At 36.9% G+C, this 19,155-nt stretch overlaps 2 protein-coding genes across 6 annotated transcripts in view; one reads left to right on the top strand and one right to left on the bottom strand.

Moving 5' to 3' along the window:
- The window catches only part of ylpm1 (YLP motif containing 1), a 25,969-nt gene extending 10,025 nt beyond the window's left edge, over nucleotides 1-15,944 (top strand). For 3 of the 4 annotated variants that reach the window (XM_056363276.1, XM_056363274.1, XM_056363275.1), the window contains 11 exons: nucleotides 6-160; nucleotides 259-321; nucleotides 541-660; nucleotides 794-970; nucleotides 1,065-1,148; nucleotides 1,248-1,331; nucleotides 1,427-1,501; nucleotides 7,562-7,613; nucleotides 8,203-8,330; nucleotides 8,572-8,757; nucleotides 9,404-9,733. In XM_056363276.1, coding sequence (XP_056219251.1) covers nucleotides 6-160; nucleotides 259-321; nucleotides 541-660; nucleotides 794-970; nucleotides 1,065-1,148; nucleotides 1,248-1,331; nucleotides 1,427-1,501; nucleotides 7,562-7,613; nucleotides 8,203-8,330; nucleotides 8,572-8,718 — 1,085 coding nt within the window. In that variant the 3' untranslated portion in view covers nucleotides 8,719-8,757; nucleotides 9,404-9,733. Of the gene's footprint in view, nucleotides 1-5; nucleotides 161-258; nucleotides 322-540; nucleotides 661-793; nucleotides 971-1,064; nucleotides 1,149-1,247; nucleotides 1,332-1,426; nucleotides 1,502-7,561; nucleotides 7,614-8,202; nucleotides 8,331-8,571; nucleotides 8,758-9,403; nucleotides 9,734-15,804 lie in introns of those variants that run through there. The other variant, XM_056363277.1, reaches the window with a different exon arrangement.
- Nucleotides 11,755-19,155, bottom strand: LOC130160642 (prospero homeobox protein 1-like). Of its 2 annotated transcripts, XM_056363279.1 has the most exons (5): nucleotides 19,017-19,155; nucleotides 17,011-18,404; nucleotides 16,468-16,569; nucleotides 15,737-15,931; nucleotides 11,755-12,168 (listed from the first exon to the last, which is right to left on the bottom strand). In XM_056363279.1, the coding sequence occupies exons 2-5, from the start codon at nucleotides 18,397-18,399 to the stop codon at nucleotides 12,001-12,003; spliced, it is 1,854 nt and encodes a 617-aa protein (XP_056219254.1). In that variant the 5' UTR covers nucleotides 18,400-18,404; nucleotides 19,017-19,155; the 3' UTR covers nucleotides 11,755-12,000. The 2 variants fall into 2 exon arrangements, with proteins under 2 accessions (XP_056219254.1, XP_056219253.1); XM_056363278.1 differs by lacking the exon at nucleotides 19,017-19,155 and having other exon boundaries at nucleotides 17,011-18,599.

Here is a 19,155-nt window from a genome sequence, read left to right as displayed (position 1 = left end):
TACAGTGGACAGAAGAAGTTATCCAGAGGACCGAGGGGCTCCCACTGCACCACCTCTACCACCTCCACCTCAGCCACCTCCACGAGTCGAGAAGAAGCCAGAAATCAAGAATATTGATGATATCCTCAAACCACCTGGCAGATCATCTCGGCCTGAAAGGGTATGTGTTACTGCGTCAGTGTTTCTTGATGTATCTACAGCACATTGTTACACTATTTGATAGTGAGGCGTTCTCATTCAAGCTATTTGATTTAACAGATCGTCATCATAATGAGAGGGCTTCCAGGAAGCGGAAAAAGCCATGTTGCAAGGCTTATACGGGTGAGTGGAGTTATACCAGCAAATCATAGTGTAATATAATTATAATGTAATGTAACTCAAGTTTAAGCACAATATACTACAACAATAAGAACAATACTCATAGAGCCTGTAAATGTGTCCTGCAAAAATGTTTTTGACATAACAAATGTTATTATCTTTTGTAACAAAGAAAATAGAAATATGAAAACATAGCTTTTCAATCTTGTTAACAATATCAAGGACAAGGAAGTTGATTGTGGTGGTGCCCCACCGAGAGTTCTTGTTTTGGACGACTATTTCATGACCGAGGTTGAGAAAGTTGAGAAAGACCCAGACACAGGCAGGAGGGTCAAAACCAAGGTGAGTCTGATATACAACAGTAACAAAAATGGTACTAGAGTATACTGTTTGATGAAAATGAAATAAAAATATACGTATTCCAGTTACTATTGTATATATTATAAACAATGTAACACAAAAATCTGTTTTGCAGGTTCTTGAATATGAGTACGAGCCAGAGATGGAGGATACCTACCGAAGCAGCATGCTTAAAACATTTAAGAAAACTCTGGATGACGGCTTTTTCCCCTTCATCATTTTAGACACTATTAATGACAGGGTTAAACATTTTGATCAGTTCTGGAGCGCAGCCAAAACTAAAGGCTTTGAGGTGAGTTGTTCATGAATGAGACATAAAAAAAATGTTGTTCCAGTTGTTCCCTGTGCTGAAGATGTGTTTTTTCTTTCTTTTTTAAAATTTCAAGGTGTATCTGGCTGAAATCACTGCGGACACTCAGACTTGTGCGAAGAGAAATGTGCATGGGCGTACAGTTAAGGATATAATGAAGGTCTGTAAGATCGATTAGCTCTCGCAGTACAATCATGAATGTCCACTAAAGCTCATAAACATAAAGGGAACACTTCTTAACGAAGCATTTTGTACACAGATGTCCAACAACTGGGAGCCCTCACCACGTCATATGGTGCGGTTAGATGTCCGGTCCCTGCTTCAGGATGCTGCTATAGAGGAGGTGAGGTCTTCAAGACGGTTTTCAAAATATTATTATACTGTATTATTGCTCTTGTTCATTAACTGAGCTAAACTAACTGGTGCTTGTGTTATTAGGTTGAAATGGAAGACTTCAATCCCGATGACGAGCCCAAGGAACCCAAGAGAGAAGAGGAAGAAGAGGGTGATCTGGTAGGACATGAAAAAACTTACATTTACAGCCACTTAGATGTCAGAATCATTTCCACTTATTTGTATTCCCATCTATCACATCACAAGTTAATATTAGGTGGTAGTCTTGAAATAATATTATTGTTTTATTTTACACCAGTGAAAGAGACAAAATAGGTGAAATTTAAGTTAAATTGTTAAAGTTTATTTTATTTGTCTATTTATTTGAATGTTTATGTAGTAATTATCAGGTTTACAAAGAGGAGCAGAGCAGAGGAGGAAAAAATATAAGGGAGAAAGATGGAGACAGTCAAAATACTGTAATGAATCAGCCCAAAAATAAAACTACAGCTAAGAAAAATGTTTTAAAACTCACATGGCTGCTGTAGAACCACCATCAGGAAAAGTGTTCCTAAACTTCAGTCTGCATCATTTTGGATGAGGCTGAACCATTTCACTCAGTTTACATTTTCTTTTATTGAAAGGCTTATTTCATCAAAATAAAGAAATGAAGACAAAATAAAAACTTAAAACAAAATCCAGGATTGAAAAAAGAGAAAAAATGTTGATAGCATGTCTATTTCTGTTTTTAAAATTTTTCGTTTAATATTTTTAAACATTTTTGTGCGTAATCAACTGCTCATTAATATTTATTATGAAATCATAACAAAATGTTAGATTTCAAAAGTAATAAATGAATGACATTTATGCGTCAAATGAATTTCAAATCATTTCAAAATGATGAGGTAAATATTGTCTCAGATGTCAAAGACAGTGTTTACAGTAGCATTTATCAACAGACACTTGAGTGTTACGGCACTAATATAATTTCTTATCTAGCTCTTAAGATGTTGTACAACTATTCTGGTGAAATTTTAACAAACTATTGAAAAGTAAAATTTTACTTAGCTAAAGTGTTGATACAATCAGAGTGATGGACTTGTAATATCCATCACGTTTTAGTCTAAGATCCTCCTCAGTTGTGTCTACAGTTGGATGAAACCTTTAAAACTGTAGCACCTGTGACTAGGTAACTGGTTTTGAAATTTTCAAAACTTAAATCTATGGTACTACCTTCAAGGGGATTGTCCCATATGGAGTTCCAAAGCTTGAGCACAAACTGGAACGCTGGGCCAAATGTCATGAATGTGTGATTATCACGTCATTGTAGTAAGGGGAAAGAAGGAAAAGAAGAACATTGAAAACAACCGGACATCGGCCTCGTGCCGACAATCACCTAATACTCAAACAACAAATCTGCTTTACCGGAAACTTTGACCTTTAACTAAATGAATGGTCATATTTTTGTTTCTCGTGTGTCCTAAGAAATGTGTTAATCAGACCAACCAGGTTTTTCTATGCTGAGGTTATTAAGGCCATCACTTGTAGAAATGACTTGATACACTAGTTTAATGTTCTTCAAATGTAAGTGCAAATTAAATGCATTAATAGTGAGAATAGATTTCCTACATGGCAGTACTGCCTGCCTTCCTCCACCACAAGTACAGCTGGCAGTTTTTCATCTAAAAACACTAAAGCTTGAACTGCTAAAAAATGTTTCTCGTCTAAAATGTCTGTAATACCGTTTTAGTCATTATTAATATGTGGTTCAGAAACAACAACCAAATACATATGAGATCATTTATACATTTACACAAAACTACTTTTTAAAATTCCTATTATTAGCTTTCAGTGAGCTGCAAGTACAAAAACATTTTTACAGCCTTTGTTCCTCATACCAAACAACCATTAAAAAAAAAAAAAACAAAAACACTTTTAATCATGTACATGCTTTTGCTCTTTATACTTCACATCAGTGTTGAGAAATATGACAAAGACCTTCGTGCCATTAAGGTGGCAATAGTGTCTCATGGCACATCGGTTAATACGGTCCATACTAGCACTATAAATGAAAATGCTGTTGTAACATGAGACATTTCTTTTGAGACCATTATTGCTTCAAAATCACAAATTCGAGCTCTGTACTGACTCTGCCTTTTCATGTCTTTTGTGTTGACCACATTTCATGAGTTGACTTTGACATGATTGAAATGTGTGTAAACAAAATTCATAATTTTCTGTAGTTAGCTCTAGCCCTTAGGGGTTAGACAAAGTGCAGTCATGTAGTTACCCACAATTAACACTCCAGAAGATGCATAAAAGTTTAAAATTTCCCATTTAATAGAGATTATGGTCAATGACAAATAGACAATTTATTGCTGGTAAATATTGTTTTACCATGCAGTAATTCCACCTCTGAGTCATTGATCGAGGATGTTCCTTCATTTATCACATTAAAGGATGAAAATATGCTTTGCACAGAATTCAAAATAGTGATTCAAATGCTTCTACATGTGTGCATTAAACTCACTATTGCCTAAAACAACCAGTAAAAATGTCTATAGTTTTCTAGGGCCTAAGAATGAAAATGTAAAGCTGCTCTGATCATTGTTTCAGTTATCCAGTTCAGACCTGCAGTTTCACACCGTGCACGCGTGTCGTCTTTTTATTTAGATTTTGATAGAGGTCAAAGGCTGAAGTCACAGCCACCGTAACCTTAAACCACACTAACTGTTTGAACTGCAGGTCTAAAACTACTGCATAGTGGCTCTACAGATAAATCATACTGGGCGTGACATTGAACTCTATCAAGTTTGATTGCTGAAACCATCACAGTTTCTAATTACAGAGTTATACTTTTATAAAAATGCCTCCAAAAACCCCATGAGGGTCTACGGCACCTCCGGTGTTTGAATCTCAAATAAGAACACAGCAATCACCACTGAACTTGAGAAACATGCGGAGGTCTAATGGTCTGTTGTCAAGTCGACAAATATTCTGTAAAGTTGTTAATTTGTCGTTTACAATCGTGCTCATCACTGCCTGGATTGTTTTAATGCCTCCAAATTAGCTTTCTTCAAACCAAATGTATTTGAAATGTTGCACTTGAGTAGCACTTATATTGCTCAAAACTGTATTAATCCATATTCCATTTTGTATTTATAAACAAACACATTCATTTAAAGAAATTAAATTAAATTATTTCACGTCACAAGGTGATTGTGGACTGTTTTACATTATATAAAAAGTTTTACTTCTTTTTGTTGTAAATCTGTCCTGACATCATACACAAACTGTTGTGGATGAAATCAAGGAACATTTACAACAAAAGAAATACAGACATATTTTTACATCAAATAAGACATGAAACACATATCTAATGGGTGCATCTATGCCTTCCTGTGTGTTGATGCAGGGAACCCGAACACAGTACATGTACATGTACATGATAAAACAACACTATGGAGTTAACTTTGTCAGAAAGAATTATCCGTTAATCCTCCTAATGCAAAAGGACACTGCTGTGTTTAAGCCACTATTATTACTACTGGCTGTAAGTCAACTGACATTAACTCAAAAATCCTTCATACTTTTGGAAATATGTTTAGTTTATCATTAATCAGGTGAGATTATTGACAGTATAATAGTGAGTATTAACAATATAATATTTTAATATTTTTCTTGAAAAAAGGGGACAGTGGTGCTACACCATTTTACTCTGCTGTGGCACCATCATTCCTCCCTAAGTACAATGTTAACACACAATATATTGGGTATTTTAATTTACCACCCCGCATTACAGTTAGATGTGGCCAGATGTTATCTGTTGTACTTGTGACCACACCATGGTGATGTAGTGTTGCACAGCAGCACACAGTGAAGTGCTTTACTGCACAGGGTGTGGACAGCATGCAGCAGCAGCACAAGCAGAGTATCCAACCTGAATGTAGTTCTTCTTTTTTTATAATAATTTTCAGTATTTTTCAGTGAAAGTCTGTAGTGAGAAAGTGTGTCTTCTATGTATTATAATGATCTGAGCAGACCATGGCTGTTGGCTTGTAAGACAGCAGGTTGCCTCCTTTCCTCAGCTCTAAGCATCAAGTTTTGTTTCATACATTCAACTCTGAAATCAAAGCGCCTGAACTTGGATTAAACCCGCGCAGATGCTGCTGGGAGTTGAACTTGCAGCATTATTATCATTCAAGTTTTTTTTTGTTTGTTCCACCTGTGCATGCTTGCAACAAACAGACCAATGCTGGTATATTCAGCATAATTTTACCCACTTTGAACACCGTCACAAGAAAGAAATTAAATATACCAAAAAAATATCAACCTGCTTAAAGCTCCTACACACCAAACATCCACCCACACAGGTGTTTTCACTTACCACACCTGATTAGACTGTTTGTCAGGACTGGGTGGGCGTATACAGACTGTGCTTGATTGACAGCTCTGTGACGGCAAAGCTCCGCCCATCGTCAGCCTTAGCAGGTCTAAGGAGGAACAGTAATTAAAAACACCTGCGTGGTGAACAAGGCTTTAAAGTTTTGCACAAAAATTAAAACGGCCAAAGAAATATTTTGACCAATGTGCATTACAGAACATTATTACATCCAAGTTTTTAAAGAAAGTCAAACCAAAATGATAAAATAAACAGCACAATAACAAATTAAAGTTGCACATAAAAATAAATAAATATATTATATACATACATATATATTTATATGTATCTGTGTATATATATATATATGAAATTAAGCTTGGCAGTCATTTTATATTATCCAGCACTTACCTGGTACTCTGTGATCCCTTCCCTCCTAAAACTTTGCCCCCTGTTTAACACCAGTCGCTTGATGTGATTGTTGACTATTTGTCATATACCCGGATTTTTCCATTTTAAAAAGCGGGCTAAAATTTTTATCCAGATCAAAGCTACAGCACCTTATGTTTAAAAAAGTGTCAGATAATTCAAAGCAGCGACCACCCTCGTTCACATCATCTGTGGAAAAAAATGTTATATGCCAGTTTGTTTTCTGAAAGAAGCCAGAGGCCAGGTTCTCACCACAAACACTTAACAAAGAATAAGGAGGTTAGAAGAAAAACGTGTCAATAAAAAATCAAAACAAATTTGAACAAAAAGAGATCAATGATGTAATGTTTTTTTTTACCTAAAAGAAACCGCAAACATTTTAAGTCTACAAATTTTAATCAGCTTTAGTCATTTTATTTGATGACATATTACTGGGAGAAAAGGTTTTGGCTGGTTTCCATTTCACAGTTAAGGCTGTGACCTGTTAACTGTTTCCTTAAATCAACATCAGCCCAGCTGGAACAAAAAGGCACCATCTCTGTAACTGCCAGTCACATGAGTGCTGATCATAACTTTGACTCTTGTCATAGCATGCAGCTCTCCAAGATAACTCTAAGAACAACAAACAACAAACTTATTGAATACATTGAAAGTTCCTAAAAAATCAGCTCTTACAAAATGTATCAGAATAATAAAGTAGCATGTTCTTACTTAGGAACTGGCTAGAGCTGATAGTGGACTGTCAGCAATTTGCTGTTAGCTAGCCAGCCAAATTGCATCAGAGTGCAGCTTGACAGCTGAGGAGTGGTTAGGAAACAGTGATGCTATGTCACAAAAGCCCATGCTGCACTTTTTGTTTATGAATGTTGTCTTGTTCATTTGTGTAAACGTTTGAGCAGCAGTACTGCAGACTCAGACTCATGGGAGTTTATTCTTTGTAATGTAGGGAAAATTTGGGGGGAAAAATTGTGTTAATCACATTATCATTAGCCGAGGCAAACTACATCATTGGAGATATAGTTACTAGTTTTGCTTTTGAATCTTCTGACTTGAGAACACGTAAAGGTTTGCTTGACGAAGGAACAGAATCTGTGTTCTCCAAAGAAGAGCACAGGTGTTGTCCATTCTTACTTTCTTTTTGCATGTGGTCCAGAACAAAGGCTTAGTCTGAACACATTAGTTTCTCTCAACTTACAAGATGAAAATGTTTGTATGCCAGTGTTACACTATGTGTCCTAACTAGACAATTTCTCATGCAGACTCATCCTTCGGTTGTCTTTGTCTTCTTTTCTTTTTTTTTTTTTTTTTACCTCTGATGAACCAGTCTCCTCTCTTTTCAGCCAACCCCTTTTCCCTGCTGTCTCTCTCCTCCCCTTCCCCCTGTCTCACCGAGATGTTTAACCATTGCAGTGTTTCTTTATATAATATAGGGCTACATTCCAAAAAGCAAATGGGAGATGGACACGTCTGAGGCAAAACTTGGTGGGTATTTCAATTTGTTAGTCTTTATTTTATGACTGATAACTCAGTCTTTTATCTCTGTAATACAGAGATACACTGCATTTAAAGCCTGAAAATACTGGTCTGATTTCTAATGTTTTATAATTGTATCTTGTTATCTAATTATGCATGTGATTTATGTTATAACAACGGAAGCTGTTCATGTTGTAATTTTTGTTTTCAACTTTAAAGAAACCATGGTTGAATGTACTGTGAGAATGAAAAACTCAGGTTCTGCATTTAAGGCTGTAAAGGGGGAAGTGTGCCTTTTTGCCTTCTTTATTTTTTAAACCTAATGTGCGTGTAAACACAAACATGGTCATAATTTCTACAAATCCCAAGTAAATGAGGAGAGAAACTGAGTAAGAAACATTGTCTCGTCTCTGTATTATAATGGGGTTTTACTTGTTGCAGTTGCCCAATGTTTTGATATGCGATTGAATACGAAGGAGAAACTGCTAAAACTGATAATGCCAATTGGCTGAATTTGGCTTTTCAAGGATTTTTGAATGTTGAGATGAGGCTTTTATAGGGCTGAGGTGACCTGAACAGTTATCTTCCATTTGTACAGACAAGTTGGATGGTCTGGGGAGCAGTGGGAAGCGGAAACGTGAAGGTGAACAAACGGCAGGCCTGGAGGACTACCTTCAGCTGCCAGACGATTATGCCACACGCATGTCCGAACCAGGAAAGAAAAGGGTAATTTGACAATGCTGCACTTCAAAGATGAAGCTTTTGTCTTGTTGAAGTGTATTTGTTAGTGAGGCAACACAAAATGTTTTATGTGAAAATCCGAGTACTCCAGGGTTGTTTTTGGTTTGGAAGAACACTATTTTGTGTAATATTAAATGCTGAATAATGTAACCGATTTACCTGAAATTATGCCCATTTATCAATTTTCTGCTCGTAACACGACACCCTGGTTGTTTCCCTGTTTAAGGTGCGATGGGCTGATCTTGAAGAGCAGAAGGATGCAGATCGAAAGCGTGCTATTGGCTTTGTGGTGGGTCAAACGGACTGGGAGAGAATAACGGATGAGAGTGGTCAGCTGGCACAAAGAGCTCTGAACCGTACCAAGTATTTCTAAGAAGATAATCTTATCCCTCTTTTTTTCCTTCATGGAAAGGTAGGTTTGTTACTCTTCTTTAAAATGTTAGCATGGCTGTTAGAAGTTAGAAGAGTAATCGTATTTGTGTCAAGCAAACAAAAGTGGTGATTAGTATCCCAACTACAATTTCAAACATTTTCATAGTAATACACTTTTAAGGACTTGATGAGGACATGTTTGAGAACTTCTCTTATTACATGCCCTCTATTGAAAATAAGTGATCAATAGTTTCTTTAATACATGTGAATGGAAGTTGTAAGTCCAGATCCAGAAATGATAATAAAAACCACATTTTTGAATCCCTTCTTATCTCACCATTGTTCAGCCAGTCATTTCCTCAAAGACTTGTCTTATGTTTCCAAGCTTATTCACAGTAAATGGTAAATATAAAAAGCTATCAATAATTCCAAAGTAACTTTTGAATGGGAGCATATGTTTTACCTATTGAGAACTACACTTGTAATGACTTCTATGATGATGCAAACACAGTTGTAACGTGCTGTAGAGTGATAATTAAAAGAATCTATCTGCATTCACAAGACTTTAATTTATAGAAAAAAAAGTCTTTGATTCGCACATAAAGCAGATTAACTTATAACTATATTGATACATGACATTAATCTGTCTTTGGCCAAATTATCAGTGATTTCTTTTCTCTCTACAGGTGTACAGAATGTGAAAGAACTGAAGCTGACTCGTGATGAAACATGAGACTCTTCAAGGTGATCATCACCATTAGATATCAAATTCTTAGTTATACATTGATAAGGATGCAGTATAGCTTTTTCCTATTATTTTTAAAGGCCACTCTGGCTATTCACCAATTAATTTGTAGTTTATGATTCTGTGCTACTTCTGGTCATGTATCCTGTATTAGGTCATTGTTCTTGCTGTTTTATACTCTTCATGCTTTATGTACTGTATTCCTGTAGCACTGTTTTTTGGTCCATGGATACTTTGAAAAAAGACAATAAAAGTTTCACAAAATCACCAACTTGGGGAGTCTTACTGGAGGATTTTACCTGCGTTTCATCAACAAGAAACCCTAAAAGTGTTTGTTCGTGGTGGCAGAATCTGCTAGAAATGACAGCGCAGATCATTTGGGCTGAAAAAGAGTGAGTCTGACTTCACTTGAGTTGCCCTTGTTTTTAAAGAGTGGCTATATTTAGGTTTACCACAGTTAAGTTGGGAGAATGAATGAAAGACAATAAACGGCAGCATGACAGATTTGTGATGTGCCAGGTCCTTAAGTGCATGTTAAATGTCCAGCCATGTTTACGTTGGCTTAGACAATTCACATGACAGTTTCTTAAAAGACAAATTAAATTTTTGCATCACTTTACAGTTTTACACCTCAGTGGATCGCTCCGTAGTCCCATAATGACGGTGTTTTTGCCATTTTCTTTGTCTAAAGTTTTTATTTTTTAAATAATTTTCAGTCAAAAGAAAACGACACTGGGACATAATTGCAGACAAGAAGTCAGCGCCAATTTTACTTGGTTTTTACATTGGTTTACGGACTGGTTTACTTTTGTTACACCTATGTGCTTGTTGCAGTATTTTCTTTTGTCTCAGCTTGTTGCTTGAATGGGTTTGCAAGTGTCAGAAGATGGGTCGTAATTTAAATACATGGTTGCAGAACGACCTCAATCTTAAAATCTTTAAAACCTGCAAATATGATGGTAAATTATAGTGAATTATATTAGAGAATCATTTTAAATACGAGGAAAGTCCTGATGCCTCACAATCTCAGAGTGCATAGACATTTTACAAGGCTCCAGAGGTTGCCAGTTTCAAAGATACCAAATGCGTCTTGACAGGGAAGTAAAGTCGGGAACAGTGGGGATCAAGTGCCTTGCACTTCAGTTAAACTTTTAATCAAGCTTAAAACAACTGGCTGCAAATGTATCTGGACTATACACAAGTTAAAAAGACAGTGTTGAATACAGAATATCTGCAATGACTGCTTAGTAGGGCTGAACAATTAATCGCAATACGGCCAACTGCAATATATCCAAATTGCAACAACTGCAATTTTTTTGATACAAGTAAAATGTGTTACAACATACTATAAATGAAGCATAGTGGTGCTACAGAGATGCCCCACATGTAAAGGAACATGCTTGCTTGCAAATATCACATCAGCATTTTTATATATTTTTTCACTGAAAATGAAAGGCAACAATGACCATTCAAACTATAATCATGACTCATATTGCAACCACAATATCTGCCTAAATAACCCTTTTTTTTAAAAATTTATTTATTATGTTTTTGCATATCGTTCAGCCCTACTCCTTTGTGTGATAAATTTTAAATATACAGTGGAACATTTAATATGTATTAGTTTGCCACATCACAGAAGTATGCTCGTAGATTTATTGGGTTGCCTTGCTGCAGTTGGGTTTCCTGAACAAGTCACTCTGATTATCATCATATATCAATATATCAATATATGCAGGTGTATTCAAATTTTACATCTACAAACTTTGCACTTGAGAACCAGAGAATCCAGTATTTTCGCACATGAGAAATTTTCATTTGGAGCATCAACATTGAAGACGCGAGGACCAGTTACAAGTGAAAACACAACGCTGCTGATGAAGACCATGTTTGATTTGTCTATGGACAGCCAACGACACTATGGTTTGGAAAGTGGATGAATACATATGGTAAGTATGGAAGAGAGAAGGAAACACTTATGTTATTTTTGTGAGGGGTGAGTGAGACAATTTACTGATTCAGTCATTTTTGAATTCATGTAATTTCCATTTTGCATACCCTGTACATACATGCAAATAACGAGTTCTGCTCAATATTAAAAAATGTTTTTCTCATATGGTGTGGACCTTATTTTGTGCTTATTAAAGACAAATAGACCTAAAAAAAAAAAAACAGAAAATGCGTTCTCTGTTGTACTTTGTGATAAACTGTTTTCACAATCGCAAAAAATATGTATTGTTGCTATAGAATATGGCTGATATAGCAAAATACATATGTCAAATGACCCTGTGATGCAACAATAACATCAGGTGGTGCCTGTGAAGAACACATATACAGTAAATTATAATCTCACCCATCAGTCTGCCACATGTATGGTGACTGGACATGTGCAGGCATGTACTTCACTTACCTGACAACCTGTCTGGTTTACAATGTCGTGAGCAGCTTGTTGAAAACAAAACGTTTGCTCATCAAAGCAAGAGTAAGTCCACATTGTGACGGTAACCTCTGTGACACATGATGTCCTCTGGTTGGCTTTTATCCAGAGTGATGACTTTTGAATTCAGCTGGTATGTCACTGTCCAGTTTACAGATCACCTTGTAGATTGCTTTCTTCCAGGATGGATCGTGATCTTTGCCCATTGAAATGGCAATGTAAAATTCTCTCAGTGTAATCTCGGCAACCTCAAGGAATCTGTCAGGAACCTGTGAATCCACAGGATAGGATTTTAAAAACAGCATGAAACCTTACACATACTCTTAATACTTTTTGTGTGTGTCATTGACAAGGCAAGTATTGTAGATTTGCATTATTTTTGAGATAATTAAACTCGGGCCTGGCAAATCAAGGTAAGTCATGAGTCAAATGGACCATGAATAATTGAAAAAAATATTAAACCAGTTGACTTAACCAGTAAAAAAATGAATAAACAGTACACACATCTGCCTGTACCATAATTTTCCTTTTCATCAGAACCTTCAGGTTTTTTTTTCCTGTTTAATAACCACCAGTCTGATTCCCCTGGAACTTGGTCTGGATATTCATTGTCCTCAGAGGATGATTTACAATGTTGTCAGTGACCACGTGACCAGAGATTGGAGTAAAGAAATGCTGGCATGTTTTTCTGACAGTTGGGAAAATTGATCAGGAATCGTTATGGGAATTGATTAAAAAGAAAAACAATTGGCCTGATTAACATAATCTGTATTGGCATTAGTATCGATTCCCATCCCTACTGTTGACCTGCTTCCTCACCACCATTTGGTCAAAAGGTTTACTTTGTTGTATTCGTGCTCCCCAGAGGATGAACCCTCTGTGTCTTGGATATTCCATGTGCTGTGGTCAAAATGTGATGTTTGTGCTTCGAATACAGTTTGTTTGCCTTTTTTTTCTCAAACTACAAGGCAAACAAACTCATTTTGGTGAGTTTTATAAATATAACATCATATAGCTTTTTCTTACCTGGATTCTCAGGCTGCCCAATGATGGATTTTCACTTCTTTCACTATCTTTTTTTTTTTTTTTTTTACAATTCAGTTGCATTGACAACATATTAGTTATTAATAGTTACATAAATACCATCAAAGAGGAGTCTAAAGGCTTAATGCTCACCAGATTTTTTTAATGCTTTAATCATATTCTCAGTATACCAATGTTATGTATGAGATGGGGTTGCCTTGGTGGCTATGTAATGATCATTTACCCTTTATGGACTTTATGTGGGCATGTTGCTGCTTTTGTTTCCAGTACAGCTGTGGCCAAACATACTGCCATTTTTCTATTTGCATTATGTCATTCATTAAAAAAAAAAACAAAAAAACACTTCAGTTCCTTCTCTCAAATGACAGCCACGCATTTACTATTGTGCAAGGGGAAACTGGTTTGAAACAAAGAGGGCAGCCTGTGTTTTCATTCCCTCTGACATGCATGTTTGATTTCAGCTCCAGCTTCCATATAAGCACAGCAACACTGCTGGGTGTGTTCGTAAGTGTAATCTGTCTGACTTCAGACGAAACAGGGATGTAAGCAGTGCAGACGTGACTCTCACGAAACACACTAAACTAATGTCTAAACAGTTTGACATGACATTGATGGTGATTATAAAGAGTAAAACCTGGAAAAAGCTGTTTACTCAGTGCAGTAACCCAGCTCTCTTCATTAACTGTGTTTCATTAGAAATTCTCCTCATCCCCTTACTTTGGCACACTCACAGCATTTCACCCCCTCCTGTCCTCTCTCTGCCCTTCATTACTGCTGCTCTGCTGTTTTTGACTCCGTTCTCCTGATGCAGAGATAAAGGTTCAGGTTCTCTGGTGGCACTTTCACAACTAACTTCAAGTTTTGGCCTGTTGCTCTTTCATTTCTTATTGATTATGTTGGTAGATTTCTTGTCTGGAATCCTTGAAGTTTCACACTGAGCCAAATCACACTGAATCCAAAATGTTTTACAAGAAAAGTCTTGAAAGGCACTGAATTCAGTTTCATATGTTTAAACTTAGAAGGTAATAGAAAGGTATGTCTTATTTAATTCACAGTCATCATAGTTCTAAAATGTTTTTACTTGCAGGCTGTCTGAAGATGTTATATCTAAATAAGTTAAAAACAATAAATGTGAGATAGTTGTCAAAGTGTGAACTTTAATTAATTAATAATTTATTATTTGTCAGTTCATCCATTCATTTTCCAGATGTTTATCCGGGTCCAATTTAATCAACACATAATTAATTAATTGTATCATTACCCATTACTGCTATATAGTGCAGGGAACTATTGGAAAAAAATCATTTTGCAGCCCTGTTGTCCCTCCTGCTGTTCTAAATCGTGTTCTTTGTGCACATTCCTAATTGTGCAGTAAGGTTTTGCTGTAAACTATGTAAACTCAATTTTTAGAACTGAGTTTACAGGCTCCAGGGTCACGTCTAAGTCAACTTTTGAAATCTGGTCATCACTGATTAGAATGCGCATTGTTTTTAATTTCCACATGTATAAAACATTTTTTTAAAGTAATATAATGTCGCAGAGACACTCCCACACTTTTACTGTTACTCTCAAGACAGTGAAAACTGCAGAAATTGCTATTTAACTAAATACTCATTGTGACATAAACTTCACAGTATGATTCTATACTACTACAATCAGCAAGCCTTATTACATTAATTAGCTGAGTTTATGACAGCATCAACAAAAACACTATAGGTATCATAAACATAGACTTTATGGTGGAAAATTTGTATCGATTGTACAGGTGTGCCTAGTAAAGTGGGCACTGAGTGTCCATCGCTGTCGTATGGCCTTTTGATAAATTCGGTCAGATGAGGCTGTTTTCTGCTTGGTCTTCACTAATGTGGTGGAGACTTATTAACTTGGCTTTATGAAGTTATTATGATGCCAGAAAAAAACTCAATGTGAGAGGGTTTTTTTCTCATAATATTATTCTATTGTTAGAAAGTGGATGAGACCTGAGGCATCCTAATCCTAAAAATGTCCCTTCTCTCAGTTCAGTCTCTTCTGTCACCTATTTAGTGAAGCAGAATACCCAGAACTAAATGTGTATGAGCCAGTGTTGAGACATTTCTTTTCTTAATAGTCTGAGCATCTGTGTGTTTGGTATATTTAGATTATTGTTGTTACGCTGTTGAGCACGGTGACTTGTGTCATGTTATAATGTGATTAAATTCACCCAATGGAATTTATTTGTGGTTTATGTATCATCTTGGAATTATGTACATGTTAACACATGTAATACCAGACGCGTGGACACATGCAGGACCTCTGGCTATGATGAAGCGTCTTTAAATTCTTTTTTTTTTTTTTACCTCTGTACTTACAACAAAAAACATAAATTATTAAAACAGTTCACTAACTCATGGGTGTATTATTCAGTATAACCTACAAAATATGAAATGCATCTGTCCCCACTGATTTCTTTAAAAATCTACATCAACTACAAATGAGGAGATGCAGTGAAGTGAACAGATTAGAAAATGATTTTGAGTTTGAGACTACTGAGAAATAATAAATATAAACTATACACACGCACAAAAAACAAACAATAAAAGTAAATCCTGTTGGAACGGCACATGATCAAAAATTAGACAGTAAAATTACCTCACTGAAAGCTTCCAAAGTAAAAAAGATCACACATAACTGACAGGTCAGGATCAGCTCTAGACAAAAAATGACTGCAGCTCATCTTTATAGGCAGATGATGTGAGTAATTGGTATATTCAGAGCAATAATGATAATCCCTGTTAAGTTTCAGGTATACCTCACCTGGAAGTCGTTGGCTTTGTTGTAATGCATATTCAGAGCTCTGAAAAGTTCTGATTCTCTCCCCACAGTCAGACCCCTCACGTCGGCCACTCCTTCTATGAGGGCATGGCGGGCAAACTTTTCCATCTGGATGTAGTAAAACTCCCTGAAGTTACTGAACCACTTGATGAGCTGAGAGGTGATGCAGCGTGTGAACTGAGGACGAAACGGACAACAGGTAAGTGAGCTGATGAAATATGAAGATTATTCAAATTACATTAATTTGGTATACTGTAATTACTGTAGTCTTTATGTGGTGGAAGCTGCTAAACATGTTTCATGGTGTAGATTTCAAAATATAAAGATAATGAAAAACGAATAAACTATTTTATCATGTTGTGTTTTCATTGTTACACATTTTGTGTAGAAATTCAACAGTGATGTAATGTTCATTTATTGATTGTTATAATGGTGCTGACAAATAAATTTTTTAAATGATGAACTTGATTGTTTTCATTCTGTAGTCACAGATCCTGCAAGCACAGAACTGGTTAGGAATCGCTTTCATTTTAAAAACCATAGAACTTTTCAAACTGCCTGCTAAAATGCAAATCTGTATTCTTTCAGTAAAAGTAAGTCACGCTTTGTGAATAAAATCTATTAATTTATCTGGTCATTTAGAATCTATTCTAAAATGACACTATTATGTGGAAGAAATGTACCCGTGCTCTAAACTGCAAGTATTTTCTCACCTGCACATCGTGGAAACACATCTTCAGTACCAGTGAGCTCGGGTAGCGAGTGTAGAAGAACATAAGCTTTGCTTTCTTCAGATGGCTTGTGGTCAGACCCTCCTAAAACGCACCAGTGTTAAGGATAAAAACACACACACGCACACACACACACACGCACATCCTACACGTAACTAAACAGTCTGACAGTCTCAATGTTAATGAGCCTGCAAACATTTTCTCTCCAAGATATCGTTACGACCCAGGTCAGATGGAAAAACTGCAATTTTCTTCACAGTCTAGAAGGTGGAAGGGAGAACTCATTGGATTCTGTAAGGTGCAAAGTTGCTGTCTTCTTTAAAGAGAGGTAAAATTGGTGTTGATGAACAGACTCATTTTGCAGCATCCCTGAGGTGATGACACGGTTTGTGACATGGAGCTGAGTTATTCGAACCTCAAATAGGCAGAGGAATTATTACTTGCATCTAAAGGCAGCTGCTTCAGAAGCTACAATAAGGAGAGAAATATTAGGCTACGCCATCATTAGAAAATTGTAAAGGATACATTCAGCATGTACAGGTTATTCTGCAGGCTATCAGACTCAATCTTGACGTGAGGGAGGCACAGGCTTTCTAAAAGCATTGGATCCACCGACACAGTGTGAGTCTGTGGGCTTCTCACGGATCTGGAGTTGACCTTCGATCTCGCTTTGACCGAGTTCCAGTGTGTGTCAAACATCTCAAACTTTGCTTGGCCAACTTCAGGGCACCCGTCTTGCAAGCATCTCAGGGCATGTTGATGGGCAGTGCTGTGATTCTTCTGGGACGGCCGATCGTCGTGCAGAGCGAAGTCATGACTGAAGGGGACCTGAAGTTTTGGACGATGGTTAGCTCTCAATCTGGGCTGGAGGATAAACTTGTCCAGTCGAGGCTTTTGTACGACCAGAGACAGAGCTTCGGTTTGAACATCTGGGACTTGCACCTCTGCATTCCCACAACACGGAATTCTTAATTTTTTATCATTACACACTGATGTCTGCTGAGGCATATCGGTGTCTGCACTCCGCTCGTTGTTTAGTGATGTCTGTAGAAGTGGCATGCTTTTGAAGACAGAGTCAACACTTCTACTGACAGCTCTGGACAGTTCATACTTTAACACATCTGCCATTAGCTTTATTCTCTCAGGTTTGGATTGGAAGTAGTTCATCAGCTTCACCTTCTTCCAGCCTTGGTATTTTCTACTAAAGCTGTTCTCAAACTCGCTGTATGAATCTGTAAATGGATCTGTTGGAGATGTGTCAGGAGAATCGTTCCAGGTGGGATACTTCTCCTTACTAGTGTCTGTGGTTTCAGTTTCTTCATCTACATGGTTAAACTTTGCTCTGAGCTGTCGTAGGTTCTGCTGCTGACTCTCCAGCTGCTTGCTTGTTGTCTGGCTGTGACTCGTGCCGCCAGATCCACTTCTTTCCATGTGCTCCTGATGTAAAGGCAGTTCGCCAATCCTTTCACTTTCCTGCACGCAGTCGGACTCCTCGTGCTGATTTGTCATAACATCTGTGCAGTGCGCACCAGGAGAGCTGGTCATGCCTTTGATGATATTTTCTACTCTGGCACGCTTTGCTTGATGGCCACTGCTTAGGTTCCAGTCATGATGACCACAAGAACTGGATGCTGGGGATGGATGCCTTCTTGTGGTGCTGTCTCTGGGTGGATCGAGCTCCAGCTGGCTAGAACAGATCAAACCTGAACCAGCTTCATCGCTGCTGTAATAATCACTCTCCCGTGGCATTTTCATGTTCTCACTGTCTTTGTGGAAAGTCACAGAAACACCTGATACATCTGGATTTGACGGTACAGGGTCGTATTGAACAGAGGAGAGGTGCTCTGCAGTGCAGCCGTCAAGGCAAATGTTGCTGGAGGAATACATGCTTTTGCTCCAGACACTTGGATTCATGCTTCCTGGATTTAAAAAAAAAAAAAAAAGACAACTGTGAAAAAAACACAATCATTAATTATATAATGCAGGTGATGTAAGAAATTAAAAATAGCATTGCTTCCTTGAATTGTTTGAAATGTCACACTAGCAAAGATCTATTTTTTGTACAAGGATTTGAATTGCTTTTCAAATAAGTATATAAAAAATAATAAAATAAATATCATACCTCTTTACCTCCATACCTCTTTTTCTATTCTATGTTTCTTTTCATTACAAGTATATTCAAGTGAATTGAACACGTTTCATATTTAAAATATTTAACAAACAATTTAGTTTTTCAATACATTTTAGATGTGAATAGAGCCTTTGATGCACTGCACTTAGCAGATCTTTGCACAGCTAGAAAAGAAACAATTTTTTCGCTTTCTGTTACTTTCTGTATCAGTGGTGTAAATTGCTTCACAAATGTGTCACTTTCATTATTTCTTTCAGCTAAAATACAATTTCAGATTGACTCGATTTAAGATTCAGAATTAAAATCAAAGTTTAAATTAGACATCTTGAGAGAAAATATAACATGTAGCTGAGACATTAAACACACCGGCTACAGTTTAAGGAACTGATAGATAACCTACCTGTTGCCTGTCGGAGAGGACCAGAGGAGGCTGCAGGTCTGGAACTTGCAGGAGGAGAAATGACTCAGTTATTTGTACTGGTCCAGATGAGAGCCTCTTCAGAAACCAGGAGGTGTGGTCAAACATGCCAACCTATCCC

This window comes from Seriola aureovittata, chromosome 19 (assembly GCF_021018895.1).
Source record: "Seriola aureovittata isolate HTS-2021-v1 ecotype China chromosome 19, ASM2101889v1, whole genome shotgun sequence".
Taxonomy (NCBI): Eukaryota; Metazoa; Chordata; class Actinopteri; order Carangiformes; family Carangidae; genus Seriola; species Seriola aureovittata.
This window is presented reverse-complemented; position numbering and strand designations above follow the sequence as displayed.

Coding starts and splice junctions, on each gene's coding strand:
- LOC130160642 (XM_056363279.1), bottom strand. CDS start 18,399: ATGAATCCAAGTGTCTGGAGCAAAAGCATGTATTCCTCCAGCAACATT. Junction 16,570..17,010: donor ATAACCTGTACATGCTGAAT/GTATCCTTTACA, acceptor GGTGCGTTTTAG/GAGGGTCTGACCACAAGCCA. Junction 15,932..16,467: donor TGTGTTTCCACGATGTGCAG/GTGAGAAAATAC, acceptor TTTCGTCCTCAG/TTCACACGCTGCATCACCTC.